The sequence below is a fragment of the Lepisosteus oculatus genome, chromosome 4, assembly GCF_040954835.1.
Source record: "Lepisosteus oculatus isolate fLepOcu1 chromosome 4, fLepOcu1.hap2, whole genome shotgun sequence".
NCBI lineage: Eukaryota > Metazoa > Chordata > Actinopteri > Semionotiformes > Lepisosteidae > Lepisosteus > Lepisosteus oculatus.
The window spans coordinates 47,222,616-47,243,757 of NC_090699.1; the positions used below are offsets into that span (position 1 = coordinate 47,222,616).

Here is a 21,142-nt window from a genome sequence, read left to right on the forward strand (position 1 = left end):
TTGGGGTGCCCTCATGTCCACCATCATTAGTGCCTGTAATTTGGATTCTATTCCAGGGAACATCAGAAGTGATGTGGTGAAAAAGACAGAGAGACCCAGAATTTGTTAATAAGCAAGAATTTGATCCACAATTTGTTCATGAGCTGGCACTAAGAAAAATAAAGCAAATCACCAAAAAGAAAGTAATTCAAAGGAGGATCCAATGCATGAATTGCAGATATTGTTGAGACAAATTAAAGGAAATCCAGAATCTTACAAACAACCACTGTAATACACAGCTTTTGTGGTGCCTACAAAACCATCAAAGGTCTGACCATTGAGGAGCAGGCCTTGTAAGCAAGGACATTTGATTAAAGAGAAAAAATCTATCAATCCTTTTTGGAAGGTGCATTTCAAATACATACTCAGCTGAAACTTCTCTTGCTTTCAAAGAGCAAGATATAACAGAGAATACAATACATGTAAATCATTGAAAACTCTTTTATTTTAAACATTTTGTTTTATACAAATGTTAGAGTATGGGTAGCACAGTATTGTTTATTAAGGAATAAAAAAACTGTAACAAAACTGTAACAAAACACTTGTGCATGATAAAAACTGTCAACAACATGGATAACTCAGAATACCATTTAGTTTGCTGATTGATGAGCATTAACACACATAAAATATACTGCAGATGAACAAAACAATAAACAATATCCAATAAGCTTAAATAATTAGACCCCCACAATATTCTAATATTTTGTAAAGAAGAAGATGGAGACAGATTTATCTGTCTTTAGATCTACAGGATTCAGTTTGAAAAGCAGACTAACTATAAACTAATCTGTAGTGTTTGTTTTGTATTTACTGTAACTAGTGCTCTGCACTCTTGTAGAAAAACAAAATGCCTGCTCTCCTTCAGAAAAAAGCAGTTTTTAATTCTGACACTGTAAACAAAACATGCAAAACATCTTTTCATGGTCATTGGACCTTGTTACATGATCCTTATAGCCATCATAATTTTATTATACAATTTCCTAATTTTTGTAATGCGAGAATAAAATTACAATAGATGATAACTGCAAAATCTAATTTGAAAACTAATTTGATTATAACAGTTTCCATAGGGATTATTGTATGGTTCATCCAGAAAAATACTTGAATTGCACTGAGTGATCCCCACCTAGAAGTCACAGGGTCAGATGAAGTAATGCCTCTTGCCAGCTGTTACAAAGTATTCAGTGACAGTGCAGGCCTGGGCATTGGTGTAACTAGATAAGCTGCAGTCAGTTAGGGAGATCTTTGTTGATCACAGGAAGAGTATGCCTGGTACACACAATATTGAGTAGTATCAGTAAAAGCTGTTTCTTTTTTAGTCACATTTCAGTTTCATTGCTTTTACTTCAGCATTGTGGTGATCACCCTGGCAGCACATTTCAACAGTTAAGCTATCTCACCATGAAAGTGAATTTACAAGATGACTATGAATTAAGAGTTTACTGTACCTTTGGTTGCCTAAGATATCATGCATCTCCTAATATCAGTGTGTTTAATTATGAACCTGTCAAAATAATAATAATAATAATAATAATAATAATTGCTTACACTTATATAGCACTTTTCTGGACATTCCACTCAAAGCTCTTTACAGGTAATGGGGACTCCCCTCCACCACCACCACCAATGTGCAGCATCCACCTGGATGATGCGACGGCAGCCATAGTGTGCCAGAACGCTCACCACACATCAGTTATCAGTGGGGAAGAGAGCAGAGTAATGAAGCCAATTCATAGATGGGGATTATTAGGAGGCCTTGATTGGTAAGGGCCAATGGGAAATTTGGCCAGGACGCCGAGGTTACACCCCTAATCTTTTCGTGAAACGCCCTGGGATTTTTAATGACCACAGAGAGTCACGACCTCGGTTTTACGTCTCATCCAAAGGACGGCACCTGTTTACAGTATAGTGTCTCCGTCCCACATGGACTGCAGGGTGAGAGCCCCCTGCTGGCCCCACTAACACTTCTTCCAGCAGCAACCTGAGTTTTTCGCAGCAGGTCTCTCAACCAGGTACTGCCCAGGCTCACACCTGCTTGGCTTCAGTGGGCTGCCAGTTGTGAGTTGCAGGGTGATATGGCTATATGGCAAGTAAGTCATGATACTTGCTGTACACCCAGATAAACCAGAAACTAGACACTTTAAGTCAAGCAATTCTGACTATGGTACTGTAGGTGTATTCCTGATATGTGTTCGTGAAACCACTAATGAATTTGTTAAGGCTAGAAACAAACCTCGCTACTAAATGCTTCCAGAAAGTTGTTGACTGTATTTTAAAAAAGTAAGACATTTTACATATTACAATGTATTGTTTTTATCATTGTTATTATTAAGATTATTATTTAATCGTTGATCTTGATAAGGAAACAGGTAAATTCATTCATAATTGGGATGATTTTCTGAAACCTTAAAGCACTCCTTCATTCCCAGCTAACATAAAGACTATGCATGTGCTCTGTGTCAGCAGAAATATACGTGTACACATTACATAATACTATTGCCAAATGAAAATCTTAAGCAAAATACTGTATTCACTCTATACAAGATTCTCTGTGCAAGAATTACTCAGTATGAAAACTCAGAATATGATTGTGGGATTTAAAGTTTTCTTTTCAGACAGACTTAGAATGTGGAAATCAAATTTTCGGTTTCTTGCTCATGACTTTCTTGTGAGGTTTCAGGACATCTTGGGTGGTGTCCTGATTTGGGTCTGTGTTCTTATCAATGGCCTGCTCATTGTCATGCAGCTGTTTAAGAATAAGGCTCTGCTGTATGGTGTCCTTCTTGGCCTGCCTCAGAAGTCTTTTCATGTTCTTCACCTTCTCCCTGAGGTGGTTGTTGGCCTTCTCAAGTGATCGAACCTTCTGCGACAGTGTCTTCACCCGCTCCTCCTCCTCAAAAAGCGCCTTCTGCACCGTGGAGCAAAGCAGCTGCATGAGAGTGGAGAGGGATCAAAGCCACACACTGGTAAGCGTGCACCATGACACACTGTAGACTGATTAGAACAGAAGCAGACCTGACGTTTTGAAAAGAAACGTCAAAAATCTGCTAATTCAATGCAATTTTTTCTGCAAAGTAAATTGTGTCATTACATTGATTTAAGGTACACAAATATTCAGAAGCAAACATTCCAAAAAAATTCATGATTCCAATATTGAATAAATGTAAAATTAGAGTAATGCAGCCCTTGTGTTTGGTTTAAATTAATTTGTTTTTTGCGGTTATATATAACCATCCCAAACTTCCTGTATCATTTTCCTACCCTGCTGTTTTTGATAAGCAGCAAAACCATGTGCCTTCCAAGGGCTTAAAATAATTCAAAGGGCTTAAAAGAAGTTCTACAGCCTTTCCTACAGTAGGCACTGTAGGCACTTTGATGTTCTCAGCATATGTCTAGCTTAATGTTTGAGTAGAACTAGCAAGAAATGCAATATTGTGCACTTACATTGTATGTTCATGATGGTACTCATAGTTTTAAGCATTTTACACAAATACTCAGTGTCATTATGAAAGTATTAGTAGTTAAAATACATTGTGCTATAATAGTAGTCTGACTACATAAAAATAGTTCTTGAGTAGTACAACTGCACAATTTAATCACTCAAAGTTAATTACATATCTTACTGTAAGTCCAAAAGTTTAACATAAGGAGTATTGTATAAAGCCAGAAGGCAAGTGACATTTGTAACTACTCAGTACATGTCTTTCTGAATGTTTACTGTGTTACACCAGAGGATAGCTAGAGCACAGCAGACTGGTAAATCATGTTTCAAAATGTGAGGCTTTGGCAATGCAAGTGTGTTTTTAAGCACAATAAAATTATTGTGAACTAGAAAAATAGCACTTAAATGCAGTGTGGAAATCCTCCATAAGGACAGCTCATAAGGCCTTTAACTTTTGGAGAACACTAAAGTATAGTTTCTTTCTACTTGTTATATTATATTTGCATTCTCTGCTAGCTCTGTTGTTTCAATGTTTTAATCATTACAGTCAGTTTTATTTCTGGTCCAGTGCTTTGTTTGAACATTTTTGTGGGCAATTAGTTGTGTGGAACTCTTTCTCGTTTCCATCATAGCTCCTCTTTCATCACTTCACAGCACTTTCAGTTACTAACTACCTCTCGGGCCAAGTGTTACACAGGCACATGTCCAACATGTGTAGAACTCTGGACCAAAAGAAGTTAGTCTATTCTGTTTACAAATGTGATTTCAATGGACTGAGGGAATCAAGGATTAACCATCACATTATAAAGCACATCTTCAGATCCACATTAGCACAGGTTTGACATGAAGAAAGTTATCTTGCGTGCTATAACTAAACTATACTGTATGGCCACACCTAAAAGCAGCTTTAAAGGCAGTGTTTCAGTATCACTTTACTCTACTTAATTTTAATTTTAAAGATCAGTTCTGTTATTTAAATAAAAAAAAGTTTTTTAATTTAAATTCTTTTACAAACTATATGGTATGACATCAGATCAAGTAGGATTAAACCATTAATTTATCTCTTTATTAGGTACAAAAGTCAATGCATAGACATAGCTATTAACAATCAGATTAATGAGACTTTTCAAAGAGATCCAGTATATGTTGAGCTAACACACTGCAAATAGGGTGTGATGGAATACCGATATAGAAAAGAGCTTTCTATTTTTCAATGAAATCTCATTCTGATATCTCATTTCTTCCCATGACAAAAGACTTTCAATGTCTGGACCAATGTGCTCAGCTGCAAAACTCATAAGACAAGACAATGAGAGAACTTCACCTCAGATTGGAAGGTAATGTTTACAAATTCTCTCTCACCCTAACGTTTTAGGGTACAGTAATCTCATCAGACAGTAAAGAAAGTTTCCAAAGATCTCCTACTACTCCCTGTTCTGCTATTGACTTTGAAACAGCAAGTTAAATCATCTCAAATAAGCTTGCTAAATTACTTTCTTAAACATAGGTGTACAGATATCTTTCCCACACCAAAGTATTGTTTTAGCACATAACATTCCTACTACTCATCTTATGATATGATGGGCGGAGCGGTGGCTCTGTGGCTAAGGATCTGCGCCTGTGACCGGAAGGTTGCCGGTTCAAATCCCATGGCTGGCAGAGGAATCCTACTCCGTTGGGCCCCTGAGCAAGGCCCTTAACCCCAACTGCTCCAGGGGCGCCGTACAATGGCAGACCCTGCGCTCTGACCCTAAGCTTCTCTCCCTGTCTCTGTGTCTGTGTCTCCATGGAGAAAAGCTGGGGTACGTGAAAAGATGCATGAAATTGTATAGGGCTAATAAAGAAACATTATTATTATAAAAGGCAAAGCCTGAGGAGTAATACCCTGTCCATTTCAAGAATGACAGAAATGCTGTCCAAAAGTTTGTCATGGCTTTGAATTCATAATTGTGCTCAATGTAAAAAGGAACAGAACCCATTCATGCAACATAACAAGACTGATGATGGGCCTGAGATAAGTATAGACATTCACTTATTTGTAATAAGATACACTTGATAGTAGTGATCTGGGACTTGTTAGTGGTCTTTTTTAGGGCCTGTTTGGTTGTAGTCAATATCAGTGATCTGAACCTGGTAGAAAGGTGATGCAGTGGTTAGCATTGCTGCTGCACAGTGCTTGGCCCCAGTGATCAATTCTGGACCTGGAGTATTTTCTGCGTGGCGATCGTGTTTACATCGGTTTTCTCAGGATGCTCCAGTTTCCTCCCTCAGGCCAGGGACATACTAGCATGTTAATTGTCTTCTGGGAAAATTGATCCTCATGTGAGTGTGTGTGTGTGCCTGTGATGGACTGGCATCCCATTCAGGGTGTATCCCACCTTGTGGTCCTTGCTTACTGAGATAAACAAAACTGGGCTGTGGCTCCCTGTAACCCTGACAAGGGTTGAGTGGTTAGAAAATGGATGGATGATCTATCACTTTGTCTCACCTGAGCAGTTTCAGTCTAAGATTCTTACCCGACTGTCCTCCTGGACTTCCCAGTAAGGGGTGTAGGTGTGGATAAATGTTCCACTGGAGCAGTTGGCAAATTGGAAGAGGCTTGCAAACATACGATGGTTTTCTGGTGTGTCTGGGAATATGGGATCCTGGAAGTTAACTCCGTGTGGGATTATATTATAATTCTCATCCATCCTGAGGGAAAGAAAAATTTTATGTTAATTGTGACATCTAAGTGCTATCTGAGAAGTACTGTGTTTCATAATCATAACAACAAATACAATTACCTCACAACATATTGCAGGTTTTACAGCGAGACTTCAATTAGAATTAGCACTTGCATTTCTAGGTGGGGGCTTACAAAGAACTATGTTCCCTGTACACAGGTTTACTTTTCATGCTGATATAGCCTGATTTAATTAAAATTCAGTTAAAAATTCCTACATTCGTTGGATATAGGCATATAGCTTCTTGTCTTAGATTCTTTATAAAAATATCTCCATCAATTCAATGTGTTTTTAGTCAGTTCAGTTGTTCTCATATCAAATGAGAGAAACAGGATTTTCTCTGAAGCTTGAATAGTTACTTTAGTATCACTAAAGTATAAAGTATAAAGTATAAAGGAAAAGGCCTTTATAAAATACTACATGCATTATATTATTGCATGGTTTAAGACTCATTCTAATTTAAAAACCATTTAGGGTACACTCAGTTTGGCTCCTGACTCTTTTCAGTAGAAAAAAATTTAATTTCCTTTATTATTCATCAAATAAACTTACTTATAATATATCAAAGTCTATCTACAGTAGGTCACCTATGAGAGATCCTGTTAACCATGATTTGTCACACATTTAGCTCTTTCAAAAGATGCACAGCACCTTGAAATGGGCAAGGGATGAGGGAGTAGGACAATATGAATGAAAAACCTGTACGGGTACAGTTAATTGATTTTTAAGAACACACAAATTTACTAGTTAAAATAATATACTGTAGCTTTGAAGGTACATTTAGTTTAGTATTTTAAATAAATTGCAAAGGTAACTTTAATTAATAATAATTATAATTGCTTACACTTATATAGCGCTTTTCTGGACACTCCACTCAAGCGCTTTACAGGTATTGAGGACTCCCCTCTACCACCACCAATGTGCAGCACTGGATGATGCGACTGCAGCCATAGTGCACCAGAACACTCACCACACATCAGCTATTAGTGGGGAGGAGAGCAGAGTAATGAAGCCAATTCATAGATGGGGATTATTAAGAGGCCATGATTGGTAAGGGCCAATGGGAAATTTGGCCAGGACGCCAGGGTTACACCCTTACTCTTTTCAAGAAACACCCTGGGGTTTTTAATGACCACAGAGAGTCAGGACTTCAGTTTTACGTCTCATCCGAAGGACAGTGTCTGTTTATAGTACAGTGTCCCCCTCACTATACTGGGGCATTAGGACCCTCATGGACCGCAGGGTGAGCACTCCCTGCTGGCCCCACTAACACCTCTTCCAGCAGCAACTTTAGTTTTTCCCAGGAGGTCTCTCATCCAGGTTCTGACCAGGCTCACACCTATGGTTCAGTGGGTGCCAGTTGTGAGTTGCAGAGTGATATGGCTGCAGGCTATTTTGAGGCTACAATTGCTCAAGCTAATGTGAGAAAGCATGAGAAAGTTATTTTGTGAATAATCTTTAGATGTCAACATGATAGCTGCAAACTGAGATGAATTATGAATACCAGCTAAAACATTAGTTCTGCTGCATCTATGAAATACAGAAACAAATCATTTTCCTTCTTTCAGTGAATTAACACCAAAAATCTTGTATGGTAAAATAACAATCTGTAAGTCAGTGTGAGTGTACAGTAGGTCACAGCATGGCAATGTGTATCATGTACTTATGTTTACATTACATTTTTAATGAAACATGCTTGTACAGTAGATGTTCAGTTAAGGCAAACTATATATTTGTCTTCTGCAGTGATGTATGGAAAATGATGTCACCTATTCACTGTTTGTATTTTTAATTTTGTGTTTGTAGTTCATTCATCTTGTGGCCTCTTGATAGAGAACAGGACGGAGCTGCTAAGTGCTTTAAAGTTCAGGTTCAAAAAAGACTTAACCAACTAAACGTTAAGTATGTTGTTTATGTTCAGTCAGAATGAGATTTTCTTTTCCACCTAAAATGTGTGAATCTTGTAAGCTATTCTTCAACAACGCTTGGAGCTAAAAATTTCCATCAAGAAGTTAAATATTCATGAATGAAAATCTCCCAAAATTAGAATCAGAAAACAATTGTGTTTCAGTGTTTCCAGTATGTTTTAGGAATGAATCACTGGTACCACAGCACATTAAAAGCACGTTTTAGATAAGAAAAAATAAATAGACTAGGCTAGTACTTGTGTACTAGCAATGCAAATCAACTAATAACAAATGCACTGATTCAAAATACGAAATAGTTATTACCCAGAGGAAAAAACAACTCTCTTTGGACATTGTTCTGAAGCATACCAACTCATATATAGAAAATAAACATAAAAAAATACATTCTTTTAAAATGACGAAAAATCTGTTACAACTGCAGGATTTCACTCATAGCCAGGGGCGATAGGGGCCTGACATCCTTCTTTTGCCACCTCTCTGAAATGTAGGATATCCAGAAAAGAAATGATTTACCCTCAGACGAGTTGCATGAAGAAATGCAGTTACCAAGGCATGATGGTGGCAAGAAAGTAGAACATTGAAAATAGAACAAGATGTGGCCACATTGGAACAAAAGAGAGAAAGGCAGTTCATGTCATCTGTGTCTCATTAGGGCGGTTGCTCTTTCATTTACTCTGAGTCTTGGCAGGCAGCCCAGCCAAGCTGAGCCTCTCTGTCCCCTGCTTTACAACAGAGTAACACAAAGGTGGGGGTGTGATTGCATTAGGTTCATCATATAAACGCTCCATAGCTAAGACCATCCCACACTGAGGCTTAAATTAACATAACTTATCAATACTGTCTCATCATTGTCAACCACTTAGAGAAAAAAAAATATGTGCCAGGACGATGCTCTCTAATTTATTTTGTTTGTTTTGCTTTCTTCAGTTTTCTCTTGAAAAGCTTAGAATGATAACTGTGGGATCAATATTGTGTAAAGATGTATTTAGACATTTGCAATGCTGATTTTGGCAAAACAAAACACATAAAGCACAGAACATTTCTTGTCTATCATTGAAATTGATATTGGATTCAGTTTAAGGACAAATCCTGGCTTCCAGTTCAGTCCTGATACAGTAGGTTTTTCCACTTGTTAGAGTTGTATGTTATAGAAATGTTAATACTCCCGTAAACATACCATTTAAGAAGAGTTTCACAGTTCCACAGATGCATTTACCGTGTATGTTTTATTTACAAACATACATGGAGCAAAACCAAGGTGAAAGTGTTAGGTTCTGAAATTATGAAATTCCCTAAATGTATTTTTTATAAGTAACTCTGATCTGATGGCAAGTGACTTTTTCAACATCTGTTCAATAGGACAATTTCCTTTGGAGTCTAAACTGAACCTTCCACAATCTACTGAAGATACAGCGTTGTTTTTGGATGCAGTTGCTGAACTGGGATTCAGAAGAAAAATCACTAATCTTTATAGTGCTGCCATAAACGATTTAGTAGGGCAGTGTAAACAGGTTCCCAAAAAACATCTGAAGTGCACCCAAGAGGTCTATTAAACAAAAATAGAAATGTCTTCTAATAAAACCCACATGACAAGATCTTTATTTTTGCAAAGTTTTCTAAGACAAAAAAGTTTTTAGCTTCCTCTTCTGTGATAGAAATCTACAGAAATAGATATATAAAAGATTTCCACACTCTTAGTTTCCAGATTAAGGTTTGTAGAATCTACATGCAAATATTTCTTTGAATGTTTTTAGAAATTCCTTTAAATGAAATGTATAGCTTAATAATACTAGAAACATGTTCCACAAAGTGTGTGTGCAACTCATTCCCTCGAGTCACTACCTCCTGAAAAGTCTTTTCTTTCCAGCTTGTCACTTGGAATTGTCTCTAGAGCTGAACAGCAGGATGTTCTCTGTGCATTTACATTTCCTGTGTTCAAGGAGGTAAAGGTTAAAAGTGACTTTTTACAAAGGCCCACTGGCACCTCAAGAGGGCTACAATGCTGATGCAAACATTATTTATATAAGGACATGTTGCTTTGCTTAACATCAGGCACTGATTTTTTCAAGCCCATTTTGTGTAATCACAAAATGTTAAAAAAAAGGAATTGACTATCCACTAAACAGGAAACATGTGCCAGGCTGGGACTGTTCAAGCTGTGCTGAATCAGGGAAACAGCAAGAACTAAATTATGTGTAGGCACCATGGCTTAAAATGAGAGGGCGAAAGGGCTTTAGTATTATCCAGCAAAAGAGAATTTCCAAAGTCAGAAGGTCAAAAGTCTATCTCCAAAATCTGCAAAGGTCTAAGTCTACACATAGACATGTATCTCTGTGGATACAGTATGTTTTCTTTATTTAAAACCTATGTACAAATACAGAACACTGATGTTTCACCTAAGGCCAACCAGATGAAAACTCAGCAATGCATTTGGACTCTCCTAAAATAAATCAATGGTGTAATTAGAGCATGTGTTATCCTTTACCTAGAGTTAACTGTACAACAAGATCCAAAGTTTAAAGAGTGGCTTAAGGTAGTTCAGAGGAAGACTAGTCATATAATTAGAAACATAAAATATGTTTGAAAGCCATGTGTATATTGACCAGTTCATATCTGACCAGTGGTTGATAAAGTACAGTATGTGGCAGTAGTAGGAAATGACCTGAAATAAAACTAAAGTCTCCATTTTCATCTAAAATAGATTTTTCCATGTTGATACTACAGGGTTCTGTCCTTTCAGCTTTCATATTTATAGTTTGTGGTGTATTACTATGTATTTTGGCAACAATTGTTTGAAAAGGTCAGACAAGTAGCCTGACTGTAACATTGTTCTGCAATTGCCAACCTGCAGGACTTTTCCAAGAAATGAGATCCATGTGGGACTTGATGGAACTTTTTTCACACAATTAATAGTAAATTTGTAAAATTGCTTGATATTTGTATCTTACAGATGGATTGTTTTGATTTGCTTGATTAACTTGCTAACAGTCAGACAGAACATATTTGTGCTTCTTCATTCATCATCTATAGTGTAGTTGTTCTGATGGTGTAGAATGATTCTGGTCTGTTAAATCACAATTCCTAGGATCATTTGTAGCTTAAATGTTTGTAGTCTTCGCTTTGTTGACAAACTAAAACTATTGTATCAAAAAGACAGAGTTTAATGCTCCAAAGGCCATCTGCAGGAACCGCCTGCCCTTGATAGCATCCTGACTTTCTATGAAAGCACAAAACTGCAAGTAAAAAACATCACAACATCAAAATTGTCCCAATGCTTTAAAAAATACACTTCCATTGATGCCCCTGCATTCAGAATGACAGGAGAGACACTAAAGAGTTATAAATCAAGTGAGCTAAATCTGCTTAATCTGTAAATAGTGCCTGTTGCTTCAAGACAGAGGTAGTTATCAAGTAAAGTACTTTCATTCCCATGTGTAGGATGCCCTTGAGCTGTTGGCTGCTGTGGCACTTTATAATTACAGCAGCTGGAATGTAGCGGATGTTTTGCTGTTATTTCTCTGCTAACTTTTACAATGGAAGATGAGTAGAAACCTGTCCCTCATCTTTTGAAGAAGCCACTGTTCTTTTGTAACACATACTGTAGCACATGCAATGTCTTAATTATCAGGTATTCTGTGACTTTCAAGTCATACAGCTAAGTGCTTGGTACACTGGAGATTGTACTTGGCTTTAGGGAAGGGCATCGTTTACACTTAGCTATGAATGGTATTTAAATAGAATAAATCTCTAGTGAGATCAGAATTTATTTAAAATGATCTGGCTCAGTTTGGACATGCAAATATAGGCACAGCCTTGAAGAACTGGGTAAAAGACTTAATACTTTAATGATAGTTAATAATTTAGATTACAGGCTACAGACTCCAAAAACCAAATAAATGAGGGGGGAAAAGACTCAGAGTCCCTAAAAATACCACTTTCCCTTTTCTTTTCCCAAAAGAACTGTTTAGTCAACCCTTTTCTATAATTTTAATATGTTTAAAAGGGTGGATACACTTTATGTTTCCAAAAGCTTTGATTGCCCGGTAATAAAATATTCCATTGTATGTGCAAATTCTAAATATCCCCTCTAGCACAGAAACACATTTTTCATATTTTAAATCACTCTAAGGTTATGTCTCCTTCCTGTATTATCTACATACTGCATGTCCTGGAGCCACGAAACAGTAACACACAGAGCTTTGGAAGGTGTGTAGTCTGCTACAACAAATTTAGACTGAGAAGAGGGAATGGGAACCTCTGTGACTGCAACAATGAGCCCTCTTACGTTATGAAATCACCAGTCTTTTAACAATGCTGGCTATCATGGATCCCCTCCTTCACATACAGCTGGTTTGGGTTACACATGTTCCTGGTTTGTCCCTGTGCCAGCTGGGTTTTTGACTTTCAGTAAACATAGATAATCAGTATTATATTCCCCAGATATGACAATGTGTACTGTTCTTCTCAGTAACTAGCTGGAGCAAAACCATACTTTATTTTTCCCAGATCTGTGTTTATGAGTCAGAAAAGGAAAAAGTTAACAGGAGACACAAAGTCCAAAACTAAATCCAAAAACTTAAATCCCAAATTAACTCATAAACAAGCATTGGTGACTTCTCAGTGGATCTTTATTATCAAACACATTTGAGGATTAGAATTAGAACAAATGTTTAAAAAACAAGGCACTTTTAGGAATTATCAATAGATTGTGGATATTAGGAGGCAGTAGCTTTAGGGGCAACAAAAAGGTCACATTCTATATATCTGGCTTGCTTTTGCTGTGTAGTCTGTATAGACCCAGAAGAAAACAGCCTCATAACAAAAGCATTTCTCAATGTCCATTTATTTTATTCCCTGATTGTAAAACCTTATTTTTTTATTTCTACAATTCTAAATAACTCAAGATGCAATAATCTTTCTTAAGCTTACCAAACATTTATATAGTTTTTTAGCAGTTATCTTAAAAATTATTGGAAGTTTTCTTGATTTACTTTTCATATTTTTGCATAAAACTATACTATTTAACCATGGATTCGTGAATCATTAATGAAGACGTCTGAGAAATGATGGAGCTATTATGCTGTGTACATTAACTCACTCGACATGTCCAGAGCACAGGCAGACTGTGGTTAGGTTGGTATTTACCTATAATGACTCCTGTTGTGAGAATGCAGTTAAATCACATATTTATTTCTCTTACCTCAGGAAGAAATAATACGCATTGTTCTCCATGACCGCGTACGTGTAACACGGGAAGTACCCGAGGCCGGTGACATTGAACCTCGAGCCGGCGGGCACCTCCAGCATGCTTCCCCATGCCTGGTCGCATAGCAGCTCGATCTCGGCGGAATAAAACAGATCCGTGTCGTACTGCCAGGGAAGGTAGTTGTATACGCTGTAAGAATCCTTGTGGAGGGCCAAGACTTTAGCAAAAACAATTATCTCCGCTAGCTCCGCTCGGCAGGATTCGGTCTGGGGTCTCCAGTCATGGGGCAGCTGGCATCCCCAAATAGCCCCGAGACCGGTGAGCAAAACCAATGCCAACACAGTGCCCATCGCAAGACACTAGCAGTGAAGTGCAGGTAAACGAAATCTAGACTAAAATATAGCGCTGTTGTTTAATGTGTATTTTACTACAAAATAGATCCCAAACCGCTAAACCCTTCTCCTTAACATACTGTATACTGTAAACTGACTTAAACGGAAAAGGTCCATGGAGAAAAGCACTCCACACACCCTGCTGTCCCGTAATCTATAAGGTATAGGGGCTACCTGCACTGCAAGTAAACCAGATTTGGTGTGAAAAAAGTAAGAGAGCCATTCAGTAAAATGCGTATGTGTTAGAGCTCCGGAACATTTCGCTTCCCAAAATCTTCATCCCAGCTTCTTTCTGTGCGCTGGGGATCTAAGCCTTGACGCCAGGGTTAGGCGAAGCAGATACACGGAGTAAGTGGAGACACTGTGGTCCTGACTGCAGTTTAACTGGGCGCTAGATTGTTTAAATTTTCCGTCACTCTTCGAAACGAAACACTGCGGAGGATCAGTTACAGGTTTTGTTTCATCTCATGCTATGGTCTGCCTCCTTAGCAGCTTGTCCGACTTCTTATAACTGCGATACAGCTTCTGCTTTGTTAAGTGCGCCATATATTTTCTGTAAGTATATTAGTCTTAAAATATATACTATATATACTGTATTCTGAAACAGTAGCAGTATGCTGAATTTAGGAGGGATGGATCTTTTCTTCTTGTCATAAATCAGTGACGTTTTAGGCCCCACCTCTAGTAAATCTGCACTAAGTACCCTGTATCGGTTTTTTTTTTAGCGTTTATGACTTCTCTTAAGGATGAAAATGAGTTTTAAAAAAGAACAGATAAAAGGAATTTCAGCACCTGTAACAGTAACCACATACTGTAGCTAACATAAAATGTTAAAACAGCGATAGTCACTACCTCATTCTTTCTCAAGGATGAGTCTAAACAACCTAGTGCAATAACACAGAAACATATGTACATACTGTATTCTACATGTATATATTGTATAATGGAACAGTTATGCATAAGCCAAAATTTTCTTTTCCTTTTACAAAGAATCAGTAACTGTGTAAAGATATATGAGAAATTAAACTTGAGCAACGTTTATCCGTTTTAGACAAGTTTAATTTTATAAACTTCAAATAGTACACAATGGCAACCCGAGCTAAACTGGCAAAGACAACACATTATACTGGTATTTCTGTGAACACAACAACAACAGTAATAATAATGAACTGCTTTGTGTTTCAATGACATTTCTTATTTTTAAGGTTTTTTTAAAGACCACTCCCCCCTCATTTCAGATAACCTGGAAAATATGTCTAGTTCGCGATCTGTTCTTGCGCATAATATGCACTTTGTACTGTATATCTTAAAGCAGTCATCTTTAGTTTTATTAGTGTTTCAGCTATCGTTCGTATTTTTTAATGAATCACAAACTTTTTCGTTTTTCATTTCTAGTAATATCCTGGTAAATTCATCGCTCCCTGTTATTTCAGCTTTTCGTTCTTGGCTCTTTCGCGGTGCTCTAATGCGGTCTTGCTCGCAAGAGCATTTGCCCAAGGCAAACGCCTCAGCACTTTCACAGAAAGCGGAAGCCCCAGGAGCGAAGTCCACTTTCCGATTAACTTGTCCAGTGAGTCCTCCCAGGCATATGGAGCTTCGCTTCTTGAGAATGGATTTGGGGACAAAGGAGATGGCTTCTTCGGGCACAGAAAATCTTCTCTTGGTTTTGATGTCCTCCTCCATAGGATTGAAAGTGACCTTACTTCCATCCTTTGGTGATTCCGTTTTGAAGTCGGTTGCAGCCGTTGAAGAAACAAAACATGGCACTTCGGGGGATTTCTCTTCTTTGTAATGTGTTCCGTAGTTTTTGATAGTTTTCAGATTTTTGTTAGGCTCTACATGATTTCTTTTCGAATTTATCAGACGTTTGATGACTGTGGGTGTTTCATCAAAAGCCAAAGGAGTTTTGGTTGGCGCCTGACTCACCCCAGGTGTCAGCAGAGAACGTCTTATTTCGCTGTTTTTTCCACTAACCATCTTGCTTTTAAAAGGTGAAACTGCAAGACATTACTTATTGTAATTGTGAAAAAGCAACAGCAACAGCAACAGGATAATTAAGTCTGATCAAGCAAGCTGCTCAGTACAACTCTGGCTATACTTTATATAGCGCTCAGATCTGTAAGCTTTCCAAGTCAAACAAACATTACTGTATGTTAATAAGCATAAAGTTCACGAATCATTAACCAGAACCAGTACTCCTGACAACAAAAGAAATGGAAGTTTAAAAAAAAGAAGAAAGATTTAAAAATATTTAAAGAAATAGAAAACGAAAAGTTTTTGAAGAACTGGAAAACTGATTAGGTTTCTTTAGCTGTAACTAGACATTGGTGTTGTCTACTTGATATTGCTCCATAATAGCAAATAATGTAATATTCATGCCTTAACTACTGCCTTATCAACAGTCTTGATCTAATGTACTGTAATAGAACATTATAAAATATGTACAGTGCCTTCAGAAAGTATTCATCCCCCATTAATTATTTCTCATTCTGCTGTGTTGCAAAGTCAAATTAAAACATATTTAAATTGTTTTTTTTCCACTCCTGTAGAAGTAATTCTTTATAATGTTAAAATGAAATAAAGTATTTGGATGTCTTCAGAATTATATTAAAAATAAAAATCTGAAAATTACTTAATTGATAAGTATTCACTCCCTTTGTTTTAACAACCTAAATTGGGTGAGGCATTCAATTATCTTAAGAGGTATCATACTAAATACATTAACAAGGTACCCCTGTGTTTAATTCGAATCCACCTGTGTTCAATTGCTTGATGGCACAATAAATATCACTGACAGGTCTCACAACTAAAACAGCCTATCAGATCAGTCCTGCTGTCATGAAGACCAAGGAGCTGCCCGTGGAACTTTGCGATTAAGTTGTTAGGAGGAAAAAAGATGGAGAAGGATATAAAAAGATTGGCAAAGCTTTGAACCTTCCTAGGAGCACCGTGAAGTCCATTGTAACAAAATGGAAAACACATGGCACAACCCAGACACTACTAAGATCAGGCTGTCCTACCAAATTGAGCAACCGGACAAGAAGGGCAATTGTCAGAGAAGTGACCAAGAGGCCAGCTACAACACTGACAGAGTTGCAGAGCTCTTTGGCTGAAATGGGAGAAGCTGTCAAGAAATCAACAATCTCTTCAGCACTTCACAGATTCAACCTCTCTGGGAGAGTGGCTAGAAGGAAGCCACTTCCCAGAAAGGCCAACATTGTCACGCCTGTAGTTTGTTAGAAGCCATGTGACAAACCCTGAGACCTTTTGGAAGCATTTTGTGGTCTGATGACACTAAAGTTGAGCTCTTTGGCCTGAAAGCAAAGCACTATGTTTGGTGCAAACCAAATACAGCCCAACACCCAGGTAACACCATCCCTACTGTTAAACATGGTGGTGGCAGCATCATGCTCTGGGATTGCTTTGCAGCAGGAGGAACTGGAAAGCTTGTTGCCATCAAGAATAACATGGATGGAGCCAAATACAGGCAAATCCTTGAGGAGAACCTGTTTCAGTCAGCCAGAGATCTGCATTTAGGGTGAAGATTCATTTTCCAGCAGGTCAATGACCCAAAACACATGGCAAAAACTATCAAGGAATGGCTTGGGAAAAAAAGAAGGGTAATATTCTGGAATGTCCCAGCCAGAGCCCAGACTTGAACCCAATTGAAAATCTATGGTATGACCTGAAAATTGCTGTCCACCGACAATCTCCATCAAATTTGGCAGCGTTGGAGCGAATCTGCATTGAAGAAAACTCCACAATCTAAATGTGCGAAGCTCATACAGATATACCCAAGAAGACTCATTGCCGCTGAAGAACTGTGTACAAAGTATCGACTTGGGTGGGGGGGGGGGGGCTACTTTTTGTAAATGAGAAATGTAAGTCTTTCATTCTGGATAAATGAATGTTCTTGAATAAAAAATTTGATTCATATGCGTTGAATTGTTTTATTGAAGGGAGAAAAACTATTTCAATGTTTTAAAATTTAGAGGTGTAACAGGAACAAAATATGAACAAATTCAAGGGAGTGAATACTTTCTGAAGGCCCTGTATAGTGTACTTTCTAACAGAGGATTATTAAATGTATTACACCTTTAAAGAACTGCAACTAATGAATGTAAAGTAGGTACCCAAAGCATCAAATTCAGTGTTTAAAAGCAGAGAAGTTAAAGAGAAGTGATGGATTTTTTTGTCAACAGGACTGGATCAAAGAAGAGAGCCGCAGTTGTAAAATAAATTTCCCTTAGGGGTCAATAAAGCTTGAATTGAATTGAAAGGACTGTGTGTACTGTACAGTACCTTAGACTTTGGAAACTAAGTTTTGATCAAACTGTGAGATCTCTTGTTCACTTTATCTTTGCTCTATTACACTGTAATCTGGCTTTCTGTCTTTATGTGTTAACATTTACTTTGTTTTAAGCTTCTATGATCCTGCTTTCAGCCATAGGTTTGGCTAAGCAGTCTCAGTTTAAGTTCCTGTCAATGTATTCACAGTGAGATGGTGCTGTGGGTGTGAGCTTGGGGAGTTAATTATTGATTTTGGTGGTTTTCAATTTTACATTTACACTCAATTGTTTAAATCTTGTCCTGCCTTGTGTATTATTGGCTTGATTAAAGCTGAGCTAAATATTGAACCCCATGAATCACCATATTATATTAAACACATTGTAACACTTCTTGCTCCTGGACAGGCACAGTTCAGGTGAATTTCAGCTCCTGGTGTCCCATAATCTTCAATCCCTGTGCCTCGCAGCCCTGGGTTTAATTCTGGACCTGGGATGTATTTGTGTGTATTTGTGTAGTGGGTTTCCCCCAGGTGACTCAGTTGCTTTCCACAGTCCAAAGACATACAGTATTTGTAAGGTTAATTGGCTTTTAGAATAAAATTGCCCTGGCGTGAGTGTGTTCTTGTCTGTGCCTGTCTGTCCTGTGATGGACTAGTGTCTGTCCAGGGTGTACCCTGCCTTGTGCCCTTTGTGCGCCAGGATAGGCTGTGACTTCCCTGCAACCCTGAATTGGAAGAAGTGGATAGAAAATGGATAGATGGAAAGGCGAAGATGATTGTCTTGTTTGGATGTGAATAAAAGGCATATGACAAATACTGGTTAATATCAATCTTGTTGTAAAAGCTGAATTTTAAATATGTCAGGTACAGCTCTAGCCATTGAGACATGGCTTTCATCTAAGAAATTTACAGGGGATGTGAAGGAAAAAGAATAATGAAGATTATCCTGCTTTAATTGATACGCTATCCTACCAAATTTTTAAAAAATAATGTTAAAAAGTCACCATATTGTTCAAAATTGTAGGAATAGTCCAGTTTGTCTCATGATTTCCAAGGATTGTAAAACAGTTACTGGATAAGGCATTTTTTTATCAGGATACTTTTCTGTAGGCAAATTTGTTGGTGTACAGTATCTGATCGTGGTCCATAAATGAAGGAAATAGCAGATCTGTCTAATGTGTCAGTTCATACAGCTTCAAGGGTGTACAGGGAGAAGATGGAAGATAAAACAACAAAAAATAGAAGCCCTATAATCACAGCCTGTAAGACATTCTTGAACCATAGGGACAGGCTGCTGTTTTGTATCCTGTAAGATGTCCACCAAGAGGTCCTATATCTCCATGGACCTCTGCAAACATCTGAGTCCCTGCAATGTGATGCAGATGTAATCACCTCTGGAGGGGAACTGAGCTGCTGTTAGGAATATTATTACTGTGAGGTAGTATATTTTAATATTTATTTTCCAACACAGAAGACTGTGGTTGCTAGCCATCAATAGATAAAAAAAACACATCTCAAAGTAATCAAAAACCTCAACAGCTTGATAACCAGTTTGGTTTCTTCCTGGAGTAATAAAGAGTTCAAAGTCAAGTGCATGATTTTATCCTGAAAATTATTCGTCCCCCATAAAGCATTTAACAGAGTGTGATGTTTTCAGCTTGTTTTCCAGATCCATTGATTACACATGTGCCTGAGATTTTCACAAACACATTGTGGTTTTATATCTTTCACATTCCTTTGGTAGTGGTAGGCCTCATAACTGCGCTATAAAATCTTTAAGTTAAAAGCCATATTGTGGCTTTGGGCTTATATTCAAAGAGAGAGCTTAAGTCAGCCCTCCTGTTGCAAAATTATATAACCTTTAAAATGTTTACCTTACTCTGACTTGAGTGTAATAATTGCATTTTAGCACTTTAAGGTAAATTTGTACAATTGTGCATGTTGTGATTTCAAGCAGTACGTTACAAACCCTTCACATGAAAAAAATGTTTGCTGTACTTGTTTTCTTTTGTTTTCTAAATAAAAACAAAGAAATTGACAACACCGTCTTACCGATTTAAAATTTTTCATTTGTTGATGTAGCAAGAATCTGTAGCAAATAAAACAAAATCTGGTTTTGTGGGACAGGAGAAACAGCATTAGTCACACAACGTTCATACAGTATCATATATATATACACACACATGTGTTTCCCAATAAGACAGGGATCTGATCTGTGAGACAGAATGGCATGTTATACTGAGATATGTGGACAATTTATAAAATGCAAACGTGTTAATTGTCTTGATTTTTATTGTTGACTTAGGTCTGAGCTCAGAAGAGCCTCTTTAGTATGTTGTAGTTTTTACCATTCAAAGCTAGATAAGCAAATGGATTCCTGTGATTCACTGTGTGAATGTGCTTCTCTGTTTGATGTTTCAGTGCACAGTGCAGCATGTGAGATGAGTGAAATCCTATGCGCTTTGATCAGCCAGGCAGCACGCAGGCTGTCAAGATGGATAACTGGACAGCAATGATTCATAATGAATTTGTCTGTGATAAAGATTATAAGGTTTTAATAAAATGGGACTTAATTTATCTTAAGCTCAACATATTTTTTCATTGTCATGTTTATTCCAAATAAAAAAATTGAGGCATGTGTTTCATTATATTAAAGCTTTTTTATTTCTACTATTCTAGAATTTCTATTGTAGTGTAAAATAAATCATCATGTTGTTATCTTTAAATCATTGAAACAAATGGGAAAACAGCATGAACTTCAGGACATTATTTTTATTTTAAAAAGGCCATTAATGAAATCACAGTTTTGTAAAAATATTAAGTATTGTAGCAAGACATTTTTAATAAAACTTGCTGAAACTAGTAACATTTTTCAACAGGGGATGGTCAGTTTCCCCAAAATTTTGCATTCTTGAATTTCTGTTTATTGCCGCCCTCTTCAGGTTCAGCCATCATATGACAAGTTAAGGAAGCTCTGAGGATTTAAAAAAGATTAAAAATGAATTATCTGAAGACCAGAACTTCAGATCCTGGTAACGTTCACAGCAATTCAGAGCCTGCCTGGAAGCTTGATGAGTGTAACAGAAAACGATTAAGATAATGGGGAAATTTCAAGATAAGTTGA

General features: G+C 37.4%; 1 protein-coding gene across 1 annotated transcript; it reads right to left on the reverse strand.

Moving 5' to 3' along the window:
• Window positions 1–465: 465 nt before the first annotated feature.
• On the reverse strand, window positions 466–14,346 carry ccdc3b (coiled-coil domain containing 3b). The gene is made up of 3 exons (XM_006630665.3): window positions 13,333–14,346; window positions 5,998–6,172; window positions 466–2,968 (listed from the first exon to the last, which is right to left on the reverse strand). The coding sequence occupies exons 1-3, from the start codon at window positions 13,686–13,688 to the stop codon at window positions 2,675–2,677; spliced, it is 825 nt and encodes a 274-aa protein (XP_006630728.1). The 5' UTR covers window positions 13,689–14,346; the 3' UTR covers window positions 466–2,674.
• Between the last annotated feature and the right edge of the window lie 6,796 nt (window positions 14,347–21,142).

Excerpts from the sequence above, each read along its gene's own strand:
- ccdc3b (XM_006630665.3), bottom strand. The coding sequence starts at position 13,688 with ATGGGCACTGTGTTGGCATTGGTTTTGCTCACCGGTCTCGGGGCTATT. Across the intron at positions 6,173-13,332 it reads GCGTATTATTTCTTCCTGAG|GATGGATGAGAATTATAATA; the intron begins GTAAGAGAAATA and ends TCTTTCCCTCAG. Across the intron at positions 2,969-5,997 it reads AAGTCCAGGAGGACAGTCGG|CTGCTTTGCTCCACGGTGCA; the intron begins GTAAGAATCTTA and ends ACTCTCATGCAG.